The sequence below is a fragment of the Rhinopithecus roxellana genome, chromosome 1, assembly GCF_007565055.1.
Source record: "Rhinopithecus roxellana isolate Shanxi Qingling chromosome 1, ASM756505v1, whole genome shotgun sequence".
Lineage (NCBI taxonomy): Eukaryota > Metazoa > Chordata > Mammalia > Primates > Cercopithecidae > Rhinopithecus > Rhinopithecus roxellana.
Window position 1 is genome coordinate 125,835,479 of NC_044549.1, and position 19,907 is coordinate 125,855,385.

Here is a 19,907-nt window from a genome sequence, read left to right on the forward strand (position 1 = left end):
AGAGAGGAAGCAATGGCGGGGGCCGGGAGGAGCTGCGGGAGTGGGCCTGTGGAGGCGTTCAAGGAAGGAAGGTTCCAGAGAGGGTGTGTCTGTTTCCATAGTTACACACTTGGGGTAGCAAACCCTGATCAGGAAGTGAGATCCTGAAAACTCACCTGTCCAGAACCCCCAACCCCCACCCCAGCCATGACATCCTGAGACCTCTCCCACTGGCATCTTCCTCATGGTGACATATCTGGAGAACCCCTCATGGTGAAACATTCAGACACCCCCGCCTCCTGGTGACACAGCACCTCCCCCTAGATGATGTCGCTCAGTGGCACAGAGGCCCCACACTGTAACACCACGCATCTTTATTGGAGTGCTTCCCACCCAGAGTGCAACTCCACAGGGCACTCCAATCTCTGTGCCTTCCAGCACCCCTTGAGCCCAGATAGCCTGGCCCGGGGCCTACCAGGCCCAGTCCTGAGTTCTGGACAACAGCCTCTGTGGGAGGGAGGCCAGCAGGTACCAGGGGCAGTTCCATCAGCTGTCGCTATGGAAGTGGGGGTCTTGGACATCTCTGGAATTTGACTGTGGGCCTGACGGACCTGACCCTTCAGGCCTGCAGCACCTGGAGGAGGACATGCTTCCTGAGCCCCTAGTGTGAACAGACCTCAGCTGCAGGCCAGAGAGGTGCAGAGAGGGGAGGGGGAGCAGCACCCTCTTTCTCACCAGGCCTCCCTCCCTCAGGACCAAGCCCAGGTCTGAACTCTGCCCACTGCAGTTCTAGATACTTCTGTACTTATGCAGAGCCTCAGAACCACCACCAGGGGAGGGAAGGCAGGGAAAGGTTGTTATCCCCAGTTTTCGGATGAGGAAATGTGTCCAAACAGAACACCTTTGCTGAAGGTCACTCAGAGCTGGGAGTAGACTCTGGTCATGTGGCGGTCCATGGAATCAACCCCCTTCCGGACCACACCGGCATCGCCTGGCCCTGCAACATCACTGCGAGTCTCTGGAGATGCGTGCTAGTTGCCTGTGTCCTCAAGTTTGTTCCCAGAGCTGACCACCACCTTCCCTTCTCACTCCCACCCCCTGCTCCCGGCCTCCTCTCTGCTTCCGTGCCACCCGCAGAGTAACAGAGGGGGTGGGTCAGGCCATTTACCTGGCTCCTCATCACAGCCTCCTCCTGTGGCTCTTCAGTGCGTGGCTGAGGCTGGAAGAGAGTCTACAGTTAGAGTTTGGGGGAAGTGGCGGGGAACTGACAGGGTTCACGGTTATACACCCTCTTCTACACCTGTCCACCCTCCCGCTTGACCCCAATCTTATTACCCCTTCTCTTCTGCCTTGATTTTAAGCTCTCTGCTGCCTCTAGTTCAGCTCCAGAGAGGTGCTTACTCCTGCTCTCCCATCCTTAAACTCTCACCTTTGACCTCCAGCCGGCAGTCCACAGATGCCTCCCCCAGCACGTTGATGGCCTTGCAGGTGTAGACCCCAGAATCAAAGGGGCTGGGTTTCCGGATCTCTAGGGTGCAGACGCCTTGCTCAGAGAGGGCGCGGTATTTGGGGTTGCCCTGGATCTCCATCTTGTTTTTCATCCAGATGATCTTGGGCTGGGAGGCATGGTCAGAAGACAGCTGGGGAGGTGTGGACTGGAGCGGGGCACTCAAAGGCTATTCCCAGGCTTAGGTGTGGATGCCTGGAGGATTCCTCAGCCCTGCTGTCCCCATCTGCCCCCACCAGCCCAGGGCTCAGCAGGGCCTGGACCCTCACCTTGGGTGAAGCTCGGACACTGCAGAACAGCTGGGTGCTGTAGCCAGGGGTGGAGGTGTGGTCAGCCAGGGGCTGGGTGAATGAGGGGGCTTCTGAGAAGTCTCGCTCAATAAACCCTTTAGGTTTGGCAGTAATATCTGCGTTCAGGGGAGAAAGTCGGGTGAATCTGAGCTTACAGGAGTGAAGGAGACCTGTTAGGACTGACTGTGATCCATGATCTATGGATAGCAAGTCATGGCTTATTTGCGGGAACTTGGACAATCTCAAAGAGGCAGAGAAAGCTGAGACTGTAGCTGGGTGGGTCAGGGTGGTGAGCAGAGAAGAGAAGGTGGAAAAAGCAGAGATGAGAGCATCTTGGCAGAAGGTGGAGGTTAGTAACTCAGAGATGCCATATTTCCTTTGTGTTTGTCATTGGAGACTTGACTGGCTTTCCTTTTCTAAACAAAAATTTCTTCCTAATTCTGTGCAGTTCAGGCTAGTGTTAAAAAAAGTTTGCCTTCTGGAACCCACACAGACTGTGGGTCAGAGAGGGCCTCAGGGCACACAAGGGACAGGGAAAAGGGCCCGGGGTTTAACATTTGACGCAAGAGGGTCAGGTGCCTGTGTGGAGACAGTAAATACTCCTATCTCTCTTGTCCATCTATGTGGTGTGTATTAGGGTTGGGAGGCTTGTTTTTAGCGAACTCACCCTTTTTAGCACACTACCCATCCATGCACAGGTCACCCTTTAGATTCCCTCGGGCACTCTCTGCCTGAAACTTGGCAGATGCACACGCATCTCTGGAATAAGTACACAGCCTCCAAAGGGGCATCTTTCATTTGTGTGGATTTGCTCTGATGTGTTTGTTAAAATCAACCAGCCACATCCACTACTTTACAGCCATTCTGTGTGTGTGTAGGCATAGCTGTGGAGTGAGGGGACAGCACGTGTTCCAGGGGCAGACGCCCAGGAGAAGCCCAGAGAGAGGGGTGCAGAGATGCCAAGGAAGAGGCAGGGACAGGGAGAGAATTAGCACAGCCAGCTCTGAGCCCAAACCCACCTGCCTTCTGGATGTGGGCGAGCTCCTTGGTGACGGTGGCTGAGGCGCTGAGTCCACATAGGTTTTCTGAGAAGACCCGGAAGGAGTACGAGTTGCCGATGATGAGGTCAGAGATGGTGCAGGTGGTTGGGTGGTAGCGCTCCAGCACTGTGAACCATTGCTGCAGGGCCCTGGGCGTCACCCTCATTTCTCACCCCTGTCCTCACCCTCCCTGCTTACCCTGGAGCCCTCTCCTCACAGAACTCATTCCATGCCCCCAACCCTGGGATGCTGAACCATCCAGCTTTGGACCTCAGGGACATTGAATTGGAAGAAGGGCTCCCTGGGTCACTCAGGTGACCTCTGAAGGGTCCTCAGAGAATCCTAGAGCCTTCATGTGCAAAGTGTGGCCCACAGATGTGCAACTTCAGCATCACCTGGAAACTTCTTAGAAATGCAGGCCTTCAGCCCCCACCCTGGACCTACTGAGTCACACTCTGCCTCTTAGCAAGCTCCCCAGGTGGCTCATGTGGACATTAAGATTTGAGAAGTGTGGCTCCAGAGCTTGAAAGGCTTCAGACAGCCCGGGCCAGCCCTCCTCACAGTTTTCAGGAGGCATCTGAGGTCCAGAGAGGAAAAGTCTTGTTAAGGGCCTCCTAGGGAGTCAGGTTAGCAGTGGGCAGACCAGAACTGGATCCCTAGACTCGGTCCCTAGACTCAGTGGGATGGGCCTTCTCCACCACCTTGACCACTTCGTACCCCGACCCCGCTCTGCCTCACCCCTGTCTTTTTGTCTGCCTTCTGCACCGTGTAGCCCAGGAGCTCTGTGTTGCCTGTGTCCTGGGGTGGCGTCCACTGAAGAGCAGCGTTGCAGCCCCAGACATCCAGGAGCCGGATGCTGCTGGGAGGTCCAGGTTTCTCTGTAGGCCCAGAGTGCGAGGGGAAGTGAGCATGAGGGCCAGACTGGCCACAGAGCCCCTACATCCAAGATTTGGCTCCTGCCACACTCCCTTGGCCTGCTCCCATCAGCCGTCAGCTCTGGGATAGGCGGTCGGGGGCTCCAGGTCCCCCTTGAGGCAGCACTGTTCCCCTGGCTCCATACCAATCACCAGGATGTCAATGGCTGCCTTGGCCTCCAGGCCTTCCACGTGCACGGTGAGCTCGTAGCGGCCCGAGTCAGAGCGCTGGGCCGAGCGAATGAAGAGAATGGAGTCCTGGTCCCCAGTGCGCACGCTCACCCGCTGGCTGTCCAGGGCATGGCCGTTGTGGGTCCATGTGGCCCGAGGCTTAGGCTTCCCCTGGCAGGGAGGAGCCCCCAGGGTGAGTGTAGGGAGGTGCCAGCGTCCCCACACCCCCTTAACTCCAGGAGTCTCGAGCTGTTCTCGGGGAAGCCTGTCCCTTTGGCCCTTCTCAGGAGGGGCAGCAGAGGCTGGAGCCACAGGGGCTGCCCTGAGCCACATCCTCCAGGTGTCCAGCCTGCTCTGGGGCCCACCTGCCCATCCCCAGGCTGAGAATCACCAATGAGTCATGGGCATGATTGTGGGAGGATGAGGCCGTCTCGCTGGGTCTCAGCCCGACCCTTGGAGATCCTGCCACTTCCCAGGCTCCCCTTAAATGGACCTGGTTCCCACCCAGCCTCTTACCCTTGGTGGGGGTAATACCCACCTGGAAGGGGATTTGCAGGTTGACCGTCTCTCCCACCTGGCGGATGTAGGTCTGACGGAGGTGGCGGGGGACACGGATCTTGGGGGCCTCTGGATCAAAGCAAGAGTCCGGGCTTAGCAGTGCAGTGGGGTGGCTGATTGGGGTTTCTGAGGTGGGGCAGGGGATAGCTGGTGAGGGATGCTGGCTGGGAGGAGGGTCCTGCGTGTGCCTGGCTGCCGTGGGGTCCCTCCTTGCAGAAAGGGTGAAGCTTTCACTCCTGAGGTCTAGGGGCCCACATCCCTTAAGGGAGCAGGAGGTTTCAGGAGGTCAGCGCCTCCATGGTGTGAACTGGTAAGCATCCTGGGCACTCCCTTGGCGCCTCGACTCTGCCAGGATGGGATTTGCCTTGCAGCCCAGGCATTCCCAAGCACCAGATGGGCCCCAGCTGACTCTCTGTCTCCCCCTGCTGGGGAGCAGGTGCTGCACCTGTCTGGCTGCACTTCTAAGAAGGGCAGGCCACTGCCGTCTTCCTGCTCTAATACCCCTGACCCTCCACAAGCCCAGGACTTTCAGAGAAGTCCTTATGAAACCCTGTTTGTCCCTTCCTCTGTATCCAGGCCTTATTGAGAGGATTAGGATCTTTCCTTTCCTAAGTGAAGCCAGGGCAGGTGTCCCCCCTTCTTCCTCTGTCACCCTCCCATAATCTGTTAGTCTCAGAGCTGGGAAGTCCTTCCTGAAGTCCTATTTCAGCCACCTGTTATGCTAAGGAATGACCTTCTGACCCTCACCTGGTCAGGGGCAACCACTGAAGCCCCTGGGCATTCTGAAGGAAGCTGCAGTGGCCACCACCCCTGTCCCCCGGGCGGGTGCTGGGCCCATGACTGAGGCTCCTTTGCAGCAAACAGGTGGCAGCAGTTGGTTGGTGGCATGCAGGGCGGAGGAGGATGAGACAGTGAGAAGGAACACGATGTCTCTGAGGATTAGCTGAGTAGGCACTTGACTCTGGGAGCTCAGGCATGGAATGCTCTAGGGACAGCTGCAGGGGGTCAAGAATGCTTGGCAGCTCCAGGTGGCTGAGGAGGGACAGCTGAGCAGTCAAGGATCCTGGACAGGGACCCCACTCTGCCCTGCCCATGACAAGCCTGGCTGTTCCCCACTTATTCACAGCCTCCTCTCCCTCTTCTCTCCAGGAAATCCCCTTCTCTCCTGCCAGAGGAATTTGAATGGAGAAGTGGGTGCTGAGTCTGGCTGGGTCCATCAATGCTGGGCCTCAGGGGCCTCTCAGAGTCTGAGCTCACTGGTTCTCTGGGGAAGGCCCAGCACCCTCCCAACCAAGAGGCCTTCCTGGCACCTCCAAGACTAGAGTCGACACAGCCATACTGCAGCTGCCAGGTGGGGCCACATCTCACTCAGAGCCAAAGGCTGGGAATGTCCTTGGGTTTTGGGTGCCACTGGAGAAGACGCCCTGAAGTGCAGTGGGGCATGAGGGTCCTGTGTAGGCATCAGACTCTGGGACTGCCAATAAAAGGCTGGGTGACCTCAAGGGATGCTCTGGGCTCCTTGGGATCTGTTTGGCCTCAAATAGTCTGTGAATCTAAGCTCCCTAACCCCATGGTTCCCATGTCTCTCAGGCCTCAGAGCTGAACATTTCCTTTTGAATCCAGACTTGACCCCTCCTGTGGATCCCCTCTCCTTCTGGAGGCCTTGTCTAGAGCTACAGAGTTCTGTTTAGCCTCTCCCAGGAACCATCCATCCCCTTGTGGAGGAACAAGAAAGAAGGTGGAGAAGGCCTCAGGCCACCTGCCTGCCTGTGTCTCTCCTCACCCTGGGGGACTGTGCTGTCCCCAGAGACCTCAGATCACACCAAATGACTCACTGTCATTAACAGACTGAAACCCGATCAGCTCTGGGAGGGGAGCAAGGGGAGGACTGAGGTTAATGCACCTTGCAAATAGAAATATTAGCAATGGGGATGGCAGCTGGCCTGCGGGGCCCCAGTGAGGTACACCCTCTGCGATGGAGAAGTCTTCATGGACCTTTCGCAGACCCTCTTTTTCTTTCCACTAGGGCCATGGTGGAACAAGGGGCAAGTAGGGCCTTCTCTTTGTTTCAAGACCTTTGAGAGAATCTGGAACCCAGGACACAGGAAATGGGCAGAAAATGAGTGTTTATAGCCACTGGAAGAATTGAGATTAGATGGGAGAAAGAACAGATGGACTCTTAGCATTGAGCAGGTGACCCAGGGAACTTGACCTTTTGTTTCTGAGCATCAGGAAGCCCCTTCCTCAAGGCATGGGGGCTGGACCACTCAGGGAAATGGCTTCTTAGACCTCCAGAGACCCCCTGCTGCTGAGGAACCTGGAACTTTCTTCAGGCAAGATGTGATAGTGTGTGGCTTGTGCATGTGAGTGTGGGACGGGGGAAATGACTGCCTGGCTCCCTCTACCTGCTGGCCTCAGTTTCTCCATTAGATGAGGTGTTTGGGAAGGGCTGGGGAGCTGAAGGCCAGGATGGGCTTTACCGATATTCTCTCGGATGTGGACGGGCTGGTCCAGCATGGCCGGCGGGCCAGCTCCTGCAGAACTCACTGCAGACACCCGCAGGAGGAGCTTGTCTCCCAGAGCCAGGTTCCGCACGGTCTGCTGGGTCACCATCATGGGCCGGGCACTCACAGGCACCCACTCCGAGGCTGAGGGGATGGAGAGAGTGTGAGGTCTTGGCAGTGTGGCCACAGGCACCCCTCTCCATGGGGCTTCTTTGCCTGCTGGTGATCTAGGGAAATCGGCCTCCCTCTCTGGGCCTCATTTTTCCCTTCTTTGCCTTCCCTGACTTCTTGTCAAATGGCATAAAAGACACCTGATGTTAGAGCCCTGAAATCATGGCCAGAGATGAGGTTGTTGAAGCCCAGAGAGGGTTGGACACAATTGCAAAGTCACCAGCAAGGTAGGGGCAGAGGCAGAGGCCAGGCTGGACTTGGGCCATGGAGGGGGACAGTGGCATCAGGGATGTAGCCCCCATACTCTCACCCCATTCCTGCTTTCTCCTCACTGTCTCTTATGCTAACATCCCCCTCTCCTGCTCCTCCCCCTCCACTTCCTACACTTCCGGGTCCTCTGAGACTTAGCACTTCCTTCCCTTCCTGCCAAAGGAGAACCCCGAGTCCCTTTACCCTTCTCTTACTCAGAGACTCCTTGGAACTGAGGACAGGGGAGCCCCTCAACCCACCTACCTACCCTTTCTTGCTCTCCTGCTGGTGGAGCAAGAAAGGATAGGTGGGTTGAGGAGCCCACTGCTTGCATCACCCCCTTCTGCGTCTCTCCCAGACTGACCAACAGGGCCTGAGCACTTGTCCCTGCAACCCTCCGTGACAACCTCCCCTGGGTGTATGCAAAACTTAGCCCAGCACTCACCTCCCTCTCTGCAGAGCTCCAGCACATAGCCCTGGAGGCCCAGTCTCCCCAGGCTCTCTGGGGGCTCCCAGCTCACAGTCACAGAGCTGTTGCTCACATCCTCCAGGGTCAGCAGCAGTGGGGCACTGGGGACATCTGGGGAGATGAAGAGGTTCATGGCCAAGAGCTCCCCTCCACCCCCGACATGCCTGCCTCCCTCCTTCCCCTGCCCCACCTTCAGTCACCTTCACTTGGGGGTGCAGGCTTAGTGGTTGTGGGGGCTACAGGGGCCTGAGGGGCAGGGGCCTGCGGCTTGGGCACCCGCTCTTCCCCGGTGGACTCTGATACTGCCACTTCTCGGGGAGGCTCTGCGGTGGGCACCTTGGCAGATTCAGATGCGGTCTCTTCTGTACTGCAGGCAGGGTCCTTGGAGGTGGTTTTCTCCATCATTGCTGGACTGGCTGGGGGGCCAGGCTGGAGTGTGCAGGGGTCAGCCGTTGGGGGACCTGGGCCTCTAGGGTGCCCGGGACACCTAGGTCCAGGCTTATATAGTCAGGGGCTGCCCCACCCCCAGCAAACGATTCCCAGCTGTGGGGTCAGGTCAAGCAGGAGGACTGGAGGGTGGAGAGGCGCCCAGGCCAGGAATAGCTCTGGGGGAGGAACCACAAGGGCCCCTTGAGGAGTCACTCCCTCATCCATCACCCCAACTGGCCTTCAACAGCCAGGGTGCTGGTGCCCAGCTGGGGGAGGGTGCAGATGGGTGAGATGGGACAGCAAGCAGGCTGTGTGCCAGGTGTCAGGGCAATGGGAGGAAGAACTTCTATCTGGAGAATGAGCCCAGCTCAGGCTCTGTGTGTCTGGCCTCTATGGAGCCACTTGTGCCCAGAGCTTCTCAGACTGGGTGCTGGGGCCCTGAGAGTTTGGAATAGTCTTCCTTGTGAGCACTCCCAGCTTTGCCTCTGGGGCCCGCATTTCCCGGGCTCCCACAGTTCCCAGGGACTCTTGCTTGTTCTGTATGAGGCTGAGGGCCCTAGAGAGAGAGGGAATTGAGATGCTGAGGGTGGAGCTGCTCGGAGGATGGTCCTCCAGCATTGGAACCCCGGAAAGGGGGACTAGTCCCCTGGCTCCTGTCTCTGTTGGGCAGGTGGTAAGGAGCTGGTCTCCCCTGATGCCTGTTGTGGGCCTCAGTTTTCCACCTATTACAGAGAAACCCTTGCCCTTCGGGGTGGGGTACAGTTGTAGGCAGATCTTGAAGACGCCCCAGTGGAGGAGAGCACTCTGAAGCTTCTAGACTCTTCCAAGCAGGCTGTGGGCACGGGCTTTCTCAGTGTGCCAAAGGAGACAGATATGGCCAGATTTCTAGTTGTTGATTCATTTATTCAATAAAATGTTAAGACTGGGAATCACTGGAAAGCCAGAAAACACCATGTGTCAGGAAGGAGGGAGAGCATTAAGAACTTTTATTGCTGGTGTTGGAGCAGTCACTCTGGAAAATGTGAGAGTTTTACTAGTGCCTAGTAAAATGGATGAGGTGCCTACTCCGTGACCCAGCTGTGCCACTCATATAACACCCACACCTGCCCCAGGAGCCGTGAAGAAGAAGGTTCATGGTAATGCTATTTGTAATTGTCAAATGTGGGGGAAACAGCTGTCCCTCAACAGTGTGACAGATAAATAACTGTGGAGTGTTTATGCAAATATAAAGCAAAGCATGGGGTCAAATGAGCAACTTCAGCTACTCACAGACCCAGTGATGAGCAGAAGAGCAAGGCACACAGAAATGGTGCATCTCATCTGTCTCATCTACATTAAATCCAAATGCAGTCAACACTGGGCTCTCTTCTTCAAGGTGCATCCGTAGGTGGTAAGGCCAGAAAGGAAGATGAGGCCAGTACAAAAGTTGGTATGGCGATGACCTCTAGGTGGAGGAACAGGGTGTATGTGATCATGATGGCTGCAGGGGTGCTAATGAGATTTCCTTTCCTGACCCGGATGGTGGTTACACAGGTTCTCACTACATAGTCATTCTTCAAATCAAATACATCTATGCACTTTAGCATGTAAGATGTGCTCACAATTTAAAAATAAGTAAATGTGATTTATTCAGGGCCCTCAGCAGCATGCATGCTCTTTCCTTTCCTGGGGACTGGGGACACCAGGGTGTCGCTGCCTCTCAACCCTGCTGTCTCGGCTGGGGAGTGGCAGTGCAGGGCCTGGGAGCCTCTGGATCTGGCCCTCTCTGGATGCCCTTGCCCTCTGCTATGTGACTCCAGGTCTTGCCAGGCAGGGAGCGGGTCCTGGAACCACAAGGGCCCCTTGAGGAGTCACTCCCTCATCTATCACCCCGACTGGCCTTCAACAGCCAGGGTGCTAGTGCCCAGCTGGTCCGATCTCCATCCTTGGCCTCTGACTCTGCAGCTATAAGCGAATATGACTAACCCCACAGGACCCTGAGTCAGCCCTGGAGAGCCTGTCCCAGGCTGGGGGAAGGGCGGCCCCAGGGGAGGGCGGTTGGCTGCCCATGAGGGCTTGCAGCCTTGGGGTTTCAAAGATCCCTGTGCCGTGGGGTAGACAGTGGCAGGGATTAGGGAATACTTGGCCCCACCAGCCAAAGGTGAAATACCAGGTACTCCCTCCCCACAGCCCACCCCATGCCTTGCCGAGTCCTTGCTTTCTTCGCCTTCAGCAGGACTATGACCTTGGGATCAGTAGCATCTGCCCAGCTCCAGCTGGTTCACATTTCAGATATTTCCTCCTTCCCTCCACTTCAAACCAGAGTCACAAACCATCAGGCCAACTTGTGATTATCCCAAGTCACAGATAATCCAAACATCAGAGAATCCACAAATCAATTCTCTTTAGTTTTGGAGTGTATATCTGGAGTGTCTTTGGATAAAGGCATTCCTGGGGCTCTGAGAATTCAACAGAAGCCTGATGAGAGCATCTCCATTTCATAAAGGCTGGAAATCTGTCTATTCTTCTGAACCACCCCATCACATCCTCCCGACCTCCTATCTCAGTCCAGCTTGAGCAGAGGTACTTTGATCTCTGGATGGGTGGAGTGATGAGTGTTAGGGGAGGGATGAACAGAACAAAGGGCTAAGCCCGGCACTAGGACTGTTGACAGATTTCAGTCCAGCAATGGAATGGGTTGCTTCCAAGGTAATGAGCTGCCCCTCACTGGGAGGCTGGAGGGCCATCTCTTAAGCACTCTGAAGGGACTCCAGTCCCAATAGGCAGGAAGGGTGCATGAGATGACATCTGCATTTCCTGCTGGCCCAGAGGGTCCAGAGTTCAGGGCTTTCTAACCTGGTCCTGTGATGAGCTCCCACCACCTTCCCGTGGGTCGGAAGAGATGGAGCGTTGGGATGAAAAGACTTCTTTCCCAGGGCCTGCTAACCTTCAGGAAACAGAAAAAGTTTCTTTCAACAGGGAATTTAATTTAGAAATCTGGATGGCAGTGACTTTTTTTTTTTTTTTTTTTTTTGAGATGGAGTCTCGCTCTGTCGCCCAGTTTGGAGTGCAGTGGTGTGATCTCAGCTCACTGCAAGCTCCACCTCCCTGGTTCATGCCATTCTCCCACTTCAGCCTCCCAAGTAGCTGGGACTACAGGCACCCGCCACCACGCCTGGCTAATTTTTTAATATTTTTAGTAGAGATGGGGTTTCACCATGCTAGCCAGGATGGTCTTGATCTCCTGACCTTGTGATCCACCCTGACTCGACCTCTTAATATGTGGAAGGTCATCAGCCATGCTTGGGTTAAGTCCAAGGCAGGTGAATCTGAGGATGCTGGCCTCCCACTGGGGCTCTCTTCGGCTAGGCAGAGGACATGGTGGCCTCATCTCTGCAAGCTCAGGGGTCCCAAGCCTCAGAGGAAGGAATCCAGAAGAGATGGGGGAGGTGAGTCCAATGGGTCTAGTGGGCGCTCAAAGATAGACCAAAGCAAAGCGCCAACACACTGTTAAGCTCTTGTACTTTATTGAGCAGCTGTGAAATTAGGAAGGGGAAGTAGGATAGGGGACACGATTACGTTCCTAAGTGAAGATTTTAAACTGGGCTTTGCAGAGGGTATAATTAGTATGGTCACTGTGTCTTGTAGGATGTTTGGCTACTTGGTGATAGAGCTTGCCAAAATGGTGTCCTTTGATAAGAACTGGGGGGCAGGGAGTTTAAGAAATTCCCTTGCCAGGCTTGGGGATCTGTAAATATTTCCATTAATCAATAAGTGTGTACTAATCCCGAGTCTTACACTGTGATGCCTCACTATCCCTGCAGCCCTATCCCTACCTCCCTGCCCACCAGGGCTGAGCTCAAATCTGTGTGTTGTGGCCCTCTGCATAGGCTCCAAGGGAGGGAGACTGAGGCTCAACCTGGGACTCAGCAGGGCAGGTGATCAGGCTCCTGGCCAGCTGGAGCCAGAGGGGGATGGGGCATCCTTGGCCCCCGTGCTGCGTGCAGAAGAACAGAGGGCTAAGTTGCGGCGAGTGCATCCTTGATGGCATTGGTGAGAGGGAAGCGCAGATCCTGGCCGCAGAAGGAGCCCTGGAAGTCATCCAGGTCCAGGGCCCATACCATGGCACCTGCCAGCTGCCTGTCCTTCAGGTACTGCACCTGGCAGGGGAGGCCCAGAGGAGCAGGGCTGGGTTCCCTGGCACAGAGTGTGTACAGGGCACATGTGCTCTGTGAGCCCAGCCCAGCCCTCAGTGCAAGGGACAGGAATCTGGCTGCTGGGAGCAGGGCCTCCTTCTTTCTCTTTGTCCTGAGGCGTGGCCTTGGGGAAGCCTACCTTGCTTTTGACGCTTTCCTGGTCGTCGTATCCTACCCACTGGTTGCCTTTGGTGGCATAGGGGACCTGCTGGCCGAGGATTCTATGGACTGTGGCTCCGCGGAGGAAGTCACAGATCTGAGCAGATAACAGGGGAAAGGTCGTTCTGAGACCTTGCAGGTCACCAGGAGACGCCACTCTCCAAATCTCTTTTAGCTCCTGCTGCATCCTGCGGCCTCACTCTCTCCAGGGTCTGCAGGCTGCATGCGTCACACAAGTTTATATAAAACAGATGCAAATGTCCCAGAGATGGTGGCTGCCTTGGCCCTGCTTAGCTTCTTCCATTTAAACAGAGATGTGAGGCCTGCTGGTTGACACTGAGGACAGGCCCAAGGACACACAGAGCAGCGGAGGCTAGATGAAACAAAAAATCTGCCTCTTGACCTCTGCTCTTTCCTGGGCTGGAAGGAAGACCTCAGCCCCATAGCCAGAGGGATATCCCAGGGGCCTAGTGGTGCAGGCCCATGTGCCTGTACCTGCTGGAGACTTTCAGCAACAAATGTCCTAACCTTTCCCTTCCACTTCCTCAGGCATGCTGGGGCAACCGGACATTTTCTTTATTTCCAAAGGAGAAAAAGCAAGAACGTGGTGGGGAATCACCTTCCCCAGGGCTGCCGGTGGTGTGGGGGGAATCCTACCTTCTACCCTAACTCCATTACCTCATAGTAGGCAAGAGTCCCTGCCTCCTTGGTGAACCGGCCTGGAATTCCTGGTCCCGAGATTGGGGCTCCAACACCAGTCTCAGAAGAGGCCAGAGTGAAGCTTTTCCCGAAGGTGGGGATGCCCATCACCAGCTTGCCGGCAGGAGCCCCCAACCTCAACATGTACCCCACAGCATAGTCCTGGGTGGGGTAGGGTGGGAACAACGTGAGCAGTTAGTGCGCAGGTGCGGAAGATTGAGCAATTAATACTGCTGCTGTCTTGACAGCGATTATAGGTATATGGTGCACTGGGGATTCCCCTGTCCCTCCGGGAACTGATCATGTCACTTTAAAGTGAATTTTACAGTTGCATTCTTGAAAAAAATCCTTTGAGGCATAGGAAGGGACTATTACTATTTGGCAGATGCAGAAATCAGGTGATTGGCTCTGGGGGCACAATGGCTCCCACCTCCTCAGTTCCCAGCTTCTCCCCATTCTGCCCCCTGCCTACATTCCATTTACCCTGCAGACCACTTTCCCAAAGCCATGGAGCATGCCCAGACTTTGGGCCTCAGTTTCCTAATCTGTGGAATGGGCCTCATAACCCCTGTCTTGCAGGACTGTACTGAGGACTAGAGGGGTTGGTGTGTGAGCACTGGCAGTTGGCAGGTCTTGCGGCCCCTTCCTGGCCCTCCCTCCTTCTGAGAACTCACAGTGTTGCTAAATCTGTCAGGACTCGCATCCTCCTGGCCTCGGAACAGGGGACTATGATGGCCTGTGGTCCCACGCCAGGCTCCATGAAAATCGTACGTCATGATGCTAATGAAATCCAGGTGTCTGAGGAGGAAGGGGATGGAGGGTGAGGCAGGAAATTATTAATCGAAAAGATTTAGGCCAGGTGCGGTGGCTCACACCTGGAATCCCAGCATTTTGGGAGGCTGGGGAGGGTGGATCATGAGGCCAGGAGTTCAAGATCAGCCTGGCCAAGATGGTGAACCCCCCCCCCGTCTCTACTAAATAAGCCAGACGTGGTGGCAGGTGCCTGTAATCCCAGCTACTCCGGAGGCTGAGGCAGGAGAATTGCTTGAACCTGGGCCGCAGAGGTTGCGCCACTGCACTCCAGCCTGGGCAACACAGTGAGATTTCATCAGATTTCATCTCAAAAAAACAAAAAAACAAACAAAAAAAGAGGAAGTGTTTGGGCTCCCATTTAAGGCTCCAGCAGGATGTGAACAAGGGAAGCAGACAGCAGCCAGACAGGCTGCTAGCCTGAACCCCATTGCTGGCACACCACCCTGTACCACTCCAGGGCATGGGCTCAGGGTCCCACAAGGGCACTTCAGTCAAGAATGGGTCCTCTGTTATGTCCAGCACATGTTTGGGAGCTGGCCTCTATCCCACCTTACCCCCACCACTCCTGCCATGCTTATCTCAGTGAAAGCAGATTCAAAGTAGTATCAACAGACAGCCTAGCGGGGAAAGAGCAAGGCCAAAGGATGACCTGAACCTAAGAGGCACTGGGTGGGAGGAGGTTTTGCACGCCCGCAAAACCCGGTGAGACCCCTGGGGGCGGATTGCACGAAAATACGAGCTTCTTCGGATATGTGGGGCAAATGTTTGAGAGCCACCTGTTTCCCACCCTCTAAAGAATCCATTTAATTAAGCACTGAGTTCACACCTCCCTGGAATCCTAAAGGAAGCTCTGAAGTCATTTTGAAGAGTCTTTGTTTCTTACTCCTGGGTTTCCCGAGACCCATGGCTCTGCTCTCTGGAGAGATGAGGCTGCTTGGCTGTTCCTTGTTCCTCACAGGCATGAGGGGCGGGGTGAGGATGAGGCGTGGGGCCAACAGGAAAGGGGGAGGCCTGTGTGTGTGAGAGAGCCTTGAGGACTCCCCAGCACTCTAGAAAGAGGCTGCTGTTGGCCTTTCCAGGGCCCAGCACTCTGCTCAGCCTGGCATGGAGAAAATACTCTGCAATGGCCAGAGGGTTTGAATAGCTTTTTCCATTTCCCTTTCCAAAATACTTTCATAGCAACTCTCTCAACTGCTTAACAACAGCCCAAGTGAAAAAGGAAAGGCAAGGATTGTTATGCCCCATTTGACAGATGGGGCAACTGAGGCACAGGGCGGGTAAGCGACCTGCTCAAGGTCACACATCAAGGCTTTGGAAGAACTGGGACTGGAAGCCCAGTGTCCTCAGTCTACATGCAGTGCTAGGGCTGGGGGTGGTGGGGAAACAGGAGTGTTGACAGAGGTTCTGGGGAGGCTGCCTGGGGCAGGAGACTCACTCGGATATCTGGGCAATGTCATAGCTGCTGTCAATGGTGACCTTCCCCGCAGACACTGCTGCACTGAGCAGGAGCTGCTTTTTCCCTGGCTGGGCTTCCTTTGCAAATTCAGCCTTCATTTCCTAGATGGGAGACAGGCAGGTGAGAGAGAGGGTCCCAGAGGGCACGAGAGGTAGACTTGTCGAGGGGGCCTAGGTCTCTGTGCATCCCATTTGCTATGATCTCCAATCTGCCTGGGGCCTAGTGGAAGTGATAAAGTGGCTCATCAGTGGTCCCATCCTCAGGCGACTCATCCTTTTCCTAAAAAACTGACTACCCTTGTCCCCAGACCCATGAACGCCCATCAGCACTCAATTACTCCCTGTCCTGGAGGGAGCATCGGAACAGTGGGTGACCCCTATTGGCCTGCAGATGACTTTGGGAGACATTTGCCTTTCGGTCTGTGCTTTGTTCTAGCTGGTACGTGAAATCCCAAAGTTAAAGTGATTTCTATTGGTATTGTGAACAATTTGTTGAGACTTCCTTCTGCCCCTGGTAACTGGAGATGCTTGGGCTGCCCCAGACAGAGCTGAGAGCTGCTGGACGCAGTGCATGCTGGGTATGGGTGGCATCAGGATGGGATCGCAGGGTGGACAATGGGCATTGCACTAAGTGGGTAGTGACGAGTGGGTGCTCGGCTCAGTCACAACCTTCCCCCTCTTAGAACCCCACTCCCACCTCCCACCATGGTCACAAGAAGCCTTCCTTGCTGTGTGAGGTCTTCAGGGCACAGGGTCCCAGGACACTGCAGTGAGGCTGAAGTCCCTCTTTGCCTGTCCTCAGGAGGACAGCAGCTGAAGCCAGCTTCTAGCCCACCCCATTCCCTCCTACCTGCCCACCTCCCTCCCTGTCCCTGACCTGACCAGCACCTTGATTAGGGTGGTAAAATGCTGCTTGTCTCTCCGTCCAGGGTAGAGCCAGGCAAGGTCCAGCCCATCAAAGCCGTGGGTGCGCAGAAATGGCGGTACTGACTTGATGAAAGTCTGGCGACTCTGGGTGTTGGAGGCCATCTTGGAAAATCTAGGACCAAATCAGCCCCATGTTGTGCTCAGCACTGATATGCTAGGTGCCTTGGGCTGTTGGTGGGGTTTCCAGGACCTGCAGAGCTGGGAGCCTGAGGCCACACAGCTCTGGGAGGGCATGACTGGGAGAGGGGTTACCTCTAGGCATGCATGTGCCTTAGAGCCAGGCATTCCAGGTTTCCAAGTCCTACTCTATCACTTACTAGCCAACCACTGTGAAAGGCTATAACCTGAGTCTCAGTTTCATTATCTGTAAAACGGGGACAATTATAACAGCTCACCATACTGTTGTGAGGACGACACGGGATCATGGGGAGACAGGGTGCTGGACACAGAGAGAGCACCCAGCACATAGGTGCCAACAGTGGCCATACCCACCCCCATTTCAAGCCCTGCTCCAACCCCACCTAATCCAAAGACTCCTCCCAGGGTCTCCCCACTCCTCAATTTCACCATTGGTTTCCATCTGTCTCTTTCCAGCCCTAATGGCAGTAGCCCCAGAAGTCCCATATTTTTGGGCCTGTAAGGTTGTAAATACAGCGTCAGCAGGGAATTGGGAGATCCACTGTTAACTTGCTGTGTGACTCTTGGCAAGTTCCGCTCCCTCTCTGGGCTCTGCTTTCTTTGCTACACATCAGGCAGGCCCCTGACAACCAGGTAGGCCTTGTACCTAACCAGTCTGGAGCCCCTGGAACATCCATACCAGGGGTGGGGGAGACCCAAGCTCCTCACTCCTGTGCCATCATCCTCTGCCGTCCTGCCCCTGGGGAGAGGCTCCTACCTTTGAGAGCCAAAGTTCCATCCTCCGACAGACAGGAGCGTCTTCAGATTGGGGTTCCTGTGGGGCACAGGGAGGTGGGGAGGGCAGGGGTGGAATGTGGTTGTCATGACACTGGGTGGCCCCATGTCTTAGAGGTCATAGTAGGTTTCCTGCTTTGGGTGAGAGGCTGGGTTAGGTCGCTGATGTCCTCCCATAGGACTTCTTGGGAATCCCATAGAGATTCATAGTGGTGGATCTCTGAGGGGTCACAGGCTTCATGGGAGTTACTCTGAGGTCTGCTGCCCATTTTTGTTTTCCCCAGTGGAGAAGACAGAGTATGGCAAAGTAGAGTCATGCACATTTTTCATGCTCCCTGGAGAGCACATTGGTGGCGGGGAGAGGGTTCCCCCTTCCCAGAGGGGCTCAGCTGTGCTTCCATCTACACTCTCTCATCACCCCAAATATTGCCCAGCACCTATGGTCATCCCCTCTGCCCATTTAAGCCAAGCCCCTCTAATTCTCCAATCATAGATGAGTAGGGTGGGGCCTTGCCCATCCTTCTGGGTGGGGTTGCCCTGCCCTGGGACCAGGCCAGCTGGTCCCTACTCTCCTGGCCAGCCCTGGCCCAACCTGTTCTTGAGTGTGTTGAGCATGCCGTAAAGCGTCACATCATTCCACTCCCAGGTGTCAATGTGATCGTTGCTTATATTGGCAAAGCTGTAGATGATGTGGGTACAGAGGGAACGGTCGATGGCATCTGGGAAGCAGCTCCCGTCGCCTTCCCGGTACTGGGACCAGCTGGTGTAGTAGCAGACCAGTTTGTATGCAGAGCCTGAAGGATAAGTCAGGGGTGGGGCCGGGGCCAGGATTCGGCAAGAGACCTCAGGCTGAGCCCAGAGCTGAGCACCAATGGGGTGTGGGGGTGGGTGAGGAGGAGTGGGGTGCAGATTGTGAGCAAAGTCATAATTCTTAAATGCAAGGAGCTGGTTCAGGTACCCCTGCCTCTGGGGAGTTCCCTGACTGGTGAAAATAAGGCCTGTTCTGAAAATGCTTAGAAAATATCAAATGCAGGGGATGAATACACTATAGGCATTGTGTGGGGGAAGGGCAGGAGCTGGTGAATAAGGGTGAAATGGGACCTGGTGCCAGCACAACAGGCTTCTTGGAAGCAGTGGCTTTGTGGGAGTGGAAGGCCCAAGACAGCCTGTGTCACAGATGGCTCTGGCTTTCAGGCTGGTACCTTTAGTGACCTGCAGTGAGGTCCTTCGTCCATGAGGGACTCTGGCCCACCTTTCTCTGCCCCCTGGTGAGAGTGCCTTTAACTTGTAACCCACCCAGAATGGCAGTCCTGTGCTCCCTCAGCATGTCCCCCAAACTGGGGCACAATATCACAATGGACCAGGAAGTCCTTCCTCGCCTCTAATTCCGTTTCTCCTGCTGCAAACAATGTGGGCGTCACTCATCCAAGCAGCTACTGGGCAACTGTACCAGCAGCTCTCAGGGACTGTTAGTCAAAGCCTTCACTGAACCAGGACCTTTTAAAATTTCTTATTTTGAGAATTTTCACATAACCAAAGAGTATAGTAAAATAAACATCCATATACTCCTCACTCCGGTTTAGCGAACGTGAATATTTCCAAGCCATTGAAACCACAGAAGGAACTGGCAAAGTGTTCCCCTGGATCTAAGACCTCTTCCACACCTGCCCTGTGCCCTCGCCACACCTCTGGACTTAAAGTAGGGGTGGAGGGATTACTCACAGCACTGGAGCAGCACCAGGACCACACAGCCTGAAGAGAAATCCAGGGTCAGAACCCTGCAAGTGCATCCTGCCCTTCCGCCCTGCTCCCTCCCCCAAGCAACTGAGAACCACCCCCAACACCGTCCCCCCCCACCTCCTGGTTGCAGCCTCAGTCCCTCCTCTGGCCCCTGGCTCTGCTTCCCCTCCTGCTTTCCCCACTCCCTTAGTCCCCTACCCAGCAGGTAGATGGCTCTGCGGGCTGTCTGGGCCTGAAAACACAACTCTGATGGATTGAACTTGACTAGCCCAGGTACCTGTTTGAGCCGCCTTCACACACATTCTGGCTGTCGCAGAGCAGGTCAGGGTGTAGCCTCTTCCCTTGCCCACGGCTCCTGGTGCCAGCTACCTAGACAGGGCCTCTTCCCCAGGCCCTGTACTTCCTTTATATACCTGTCCCACTCCACTCCCTGATGCAGCAAACCAGCCCTTTTATGGGAACTGAGCTATGTGTCAATGAAGGAATCACGAGGCTGGCAAGTGGAGGCGGGGGAGTACTATGGATTACCAGAGGAGGGTTGAGAAACCACAGAGTTTTGAAAACTTTGGGTCAGGTCTTCATGAGGCACCTGCCAGCAGGGGAGCCACTAGGGTGATGATGGGGGGCTTCCGGAGATGTGACTCAGCTGCATTTCCTAGCCTTCCTCCCACTCCTGCACCCCACCACTGGTGCTCTTGCCAGCAATTTCCTGGCTTTTCTGGCAGCCTCTACCTTTGCATCTTCAG

At 55.3% G+C, this 19,907-nt stretch overlaps 2 protein-coding genes across 5 annotated transcripts; both read right to left on the reverse strand.

Annotated features, from left to right (window-relative positions):
* Positions 1–333: 333 nt before the first annotated feature.
* Positions 334–11,616, reverse strand: MYBPH (myosin binding protein H). Of its 4 annotated transcripts, none has more exons than XR_004057298.1 (11): positions 8,053–11,348; positions 7,829–7,963; positions 6,940–7,107; positions 4,440–4,528; positions 3,877–4,072; positions 3,555–3,694; positions 2,796–2,955; positions 1,756–1,892; positions 1,409–1,595; positions 881–1,198; positions 334–613 (listed from the first exon to the last, which is right to left on the reverse strand). XR_004057298.1 is itself a non-coding variant. In XM_030930490.1 (11 exons), the coding sequence occupies exons 2-11, from the start codon at positions 8,255–8,257 to the stop codon at positions 1,182–1,184; spliced, it is 1,434 nt and encodes a 477-aa protein (XP_030786350.1). In that variant the 5' UTR covers positions 8,258–11,207; positions 11,510–11,616; the 3' UTR covers positions 334–1,181. The 4 variants fall into 4 exon arrangements, 3 of the variants coding, with proteins under 3 accessions (XP_030786350.1, XP_030786360.1, XP_010377117.2); XM_030930490.1 differs by adding an exon at positions 11,510–11,616 and having other exon boundaries at positions 334–1,198; positions 8,053–11,207; XM_030930500.1 differs by having other exon boundaries at positions 334–976; positions 1,148–1,198; positions 8,053–11,350.
* Positions 11,617–11,765: 149 nt separating this feature from the next.
* CHI3L1 (chitinase 3 like 1) lies at positions 11,766–19,690 on the reverse strand. The gene is made up of 10 exons (XM_010378814.2): positions 19,439–19,690; positions 19,144–19,173; positions 18,014–18,215; positions 17,405–17,461; positions 16,471–16,621; positions 15,563–15,684; positions 13,989–14,112; positions 13,294–13,476; positions 12,596–12,712; positions 11,766–12,420 (listed from the first exon to the last, which is right to left on the reverse strand). The coding sequence occupies exons 1-10, from the start codon at positions 19,461–19,463 to the stop codon at positions 12,280–12,282; spliced, it is 1,152 nt and encodes a 383-aa protein (XP_010377116.1). The 5' UTR covers positions 19,464–19,690; the 3' UTR covers positions 11,766–12,279.
* Positions 19,691–19,907: the final 217 nt, after the last annotated feature.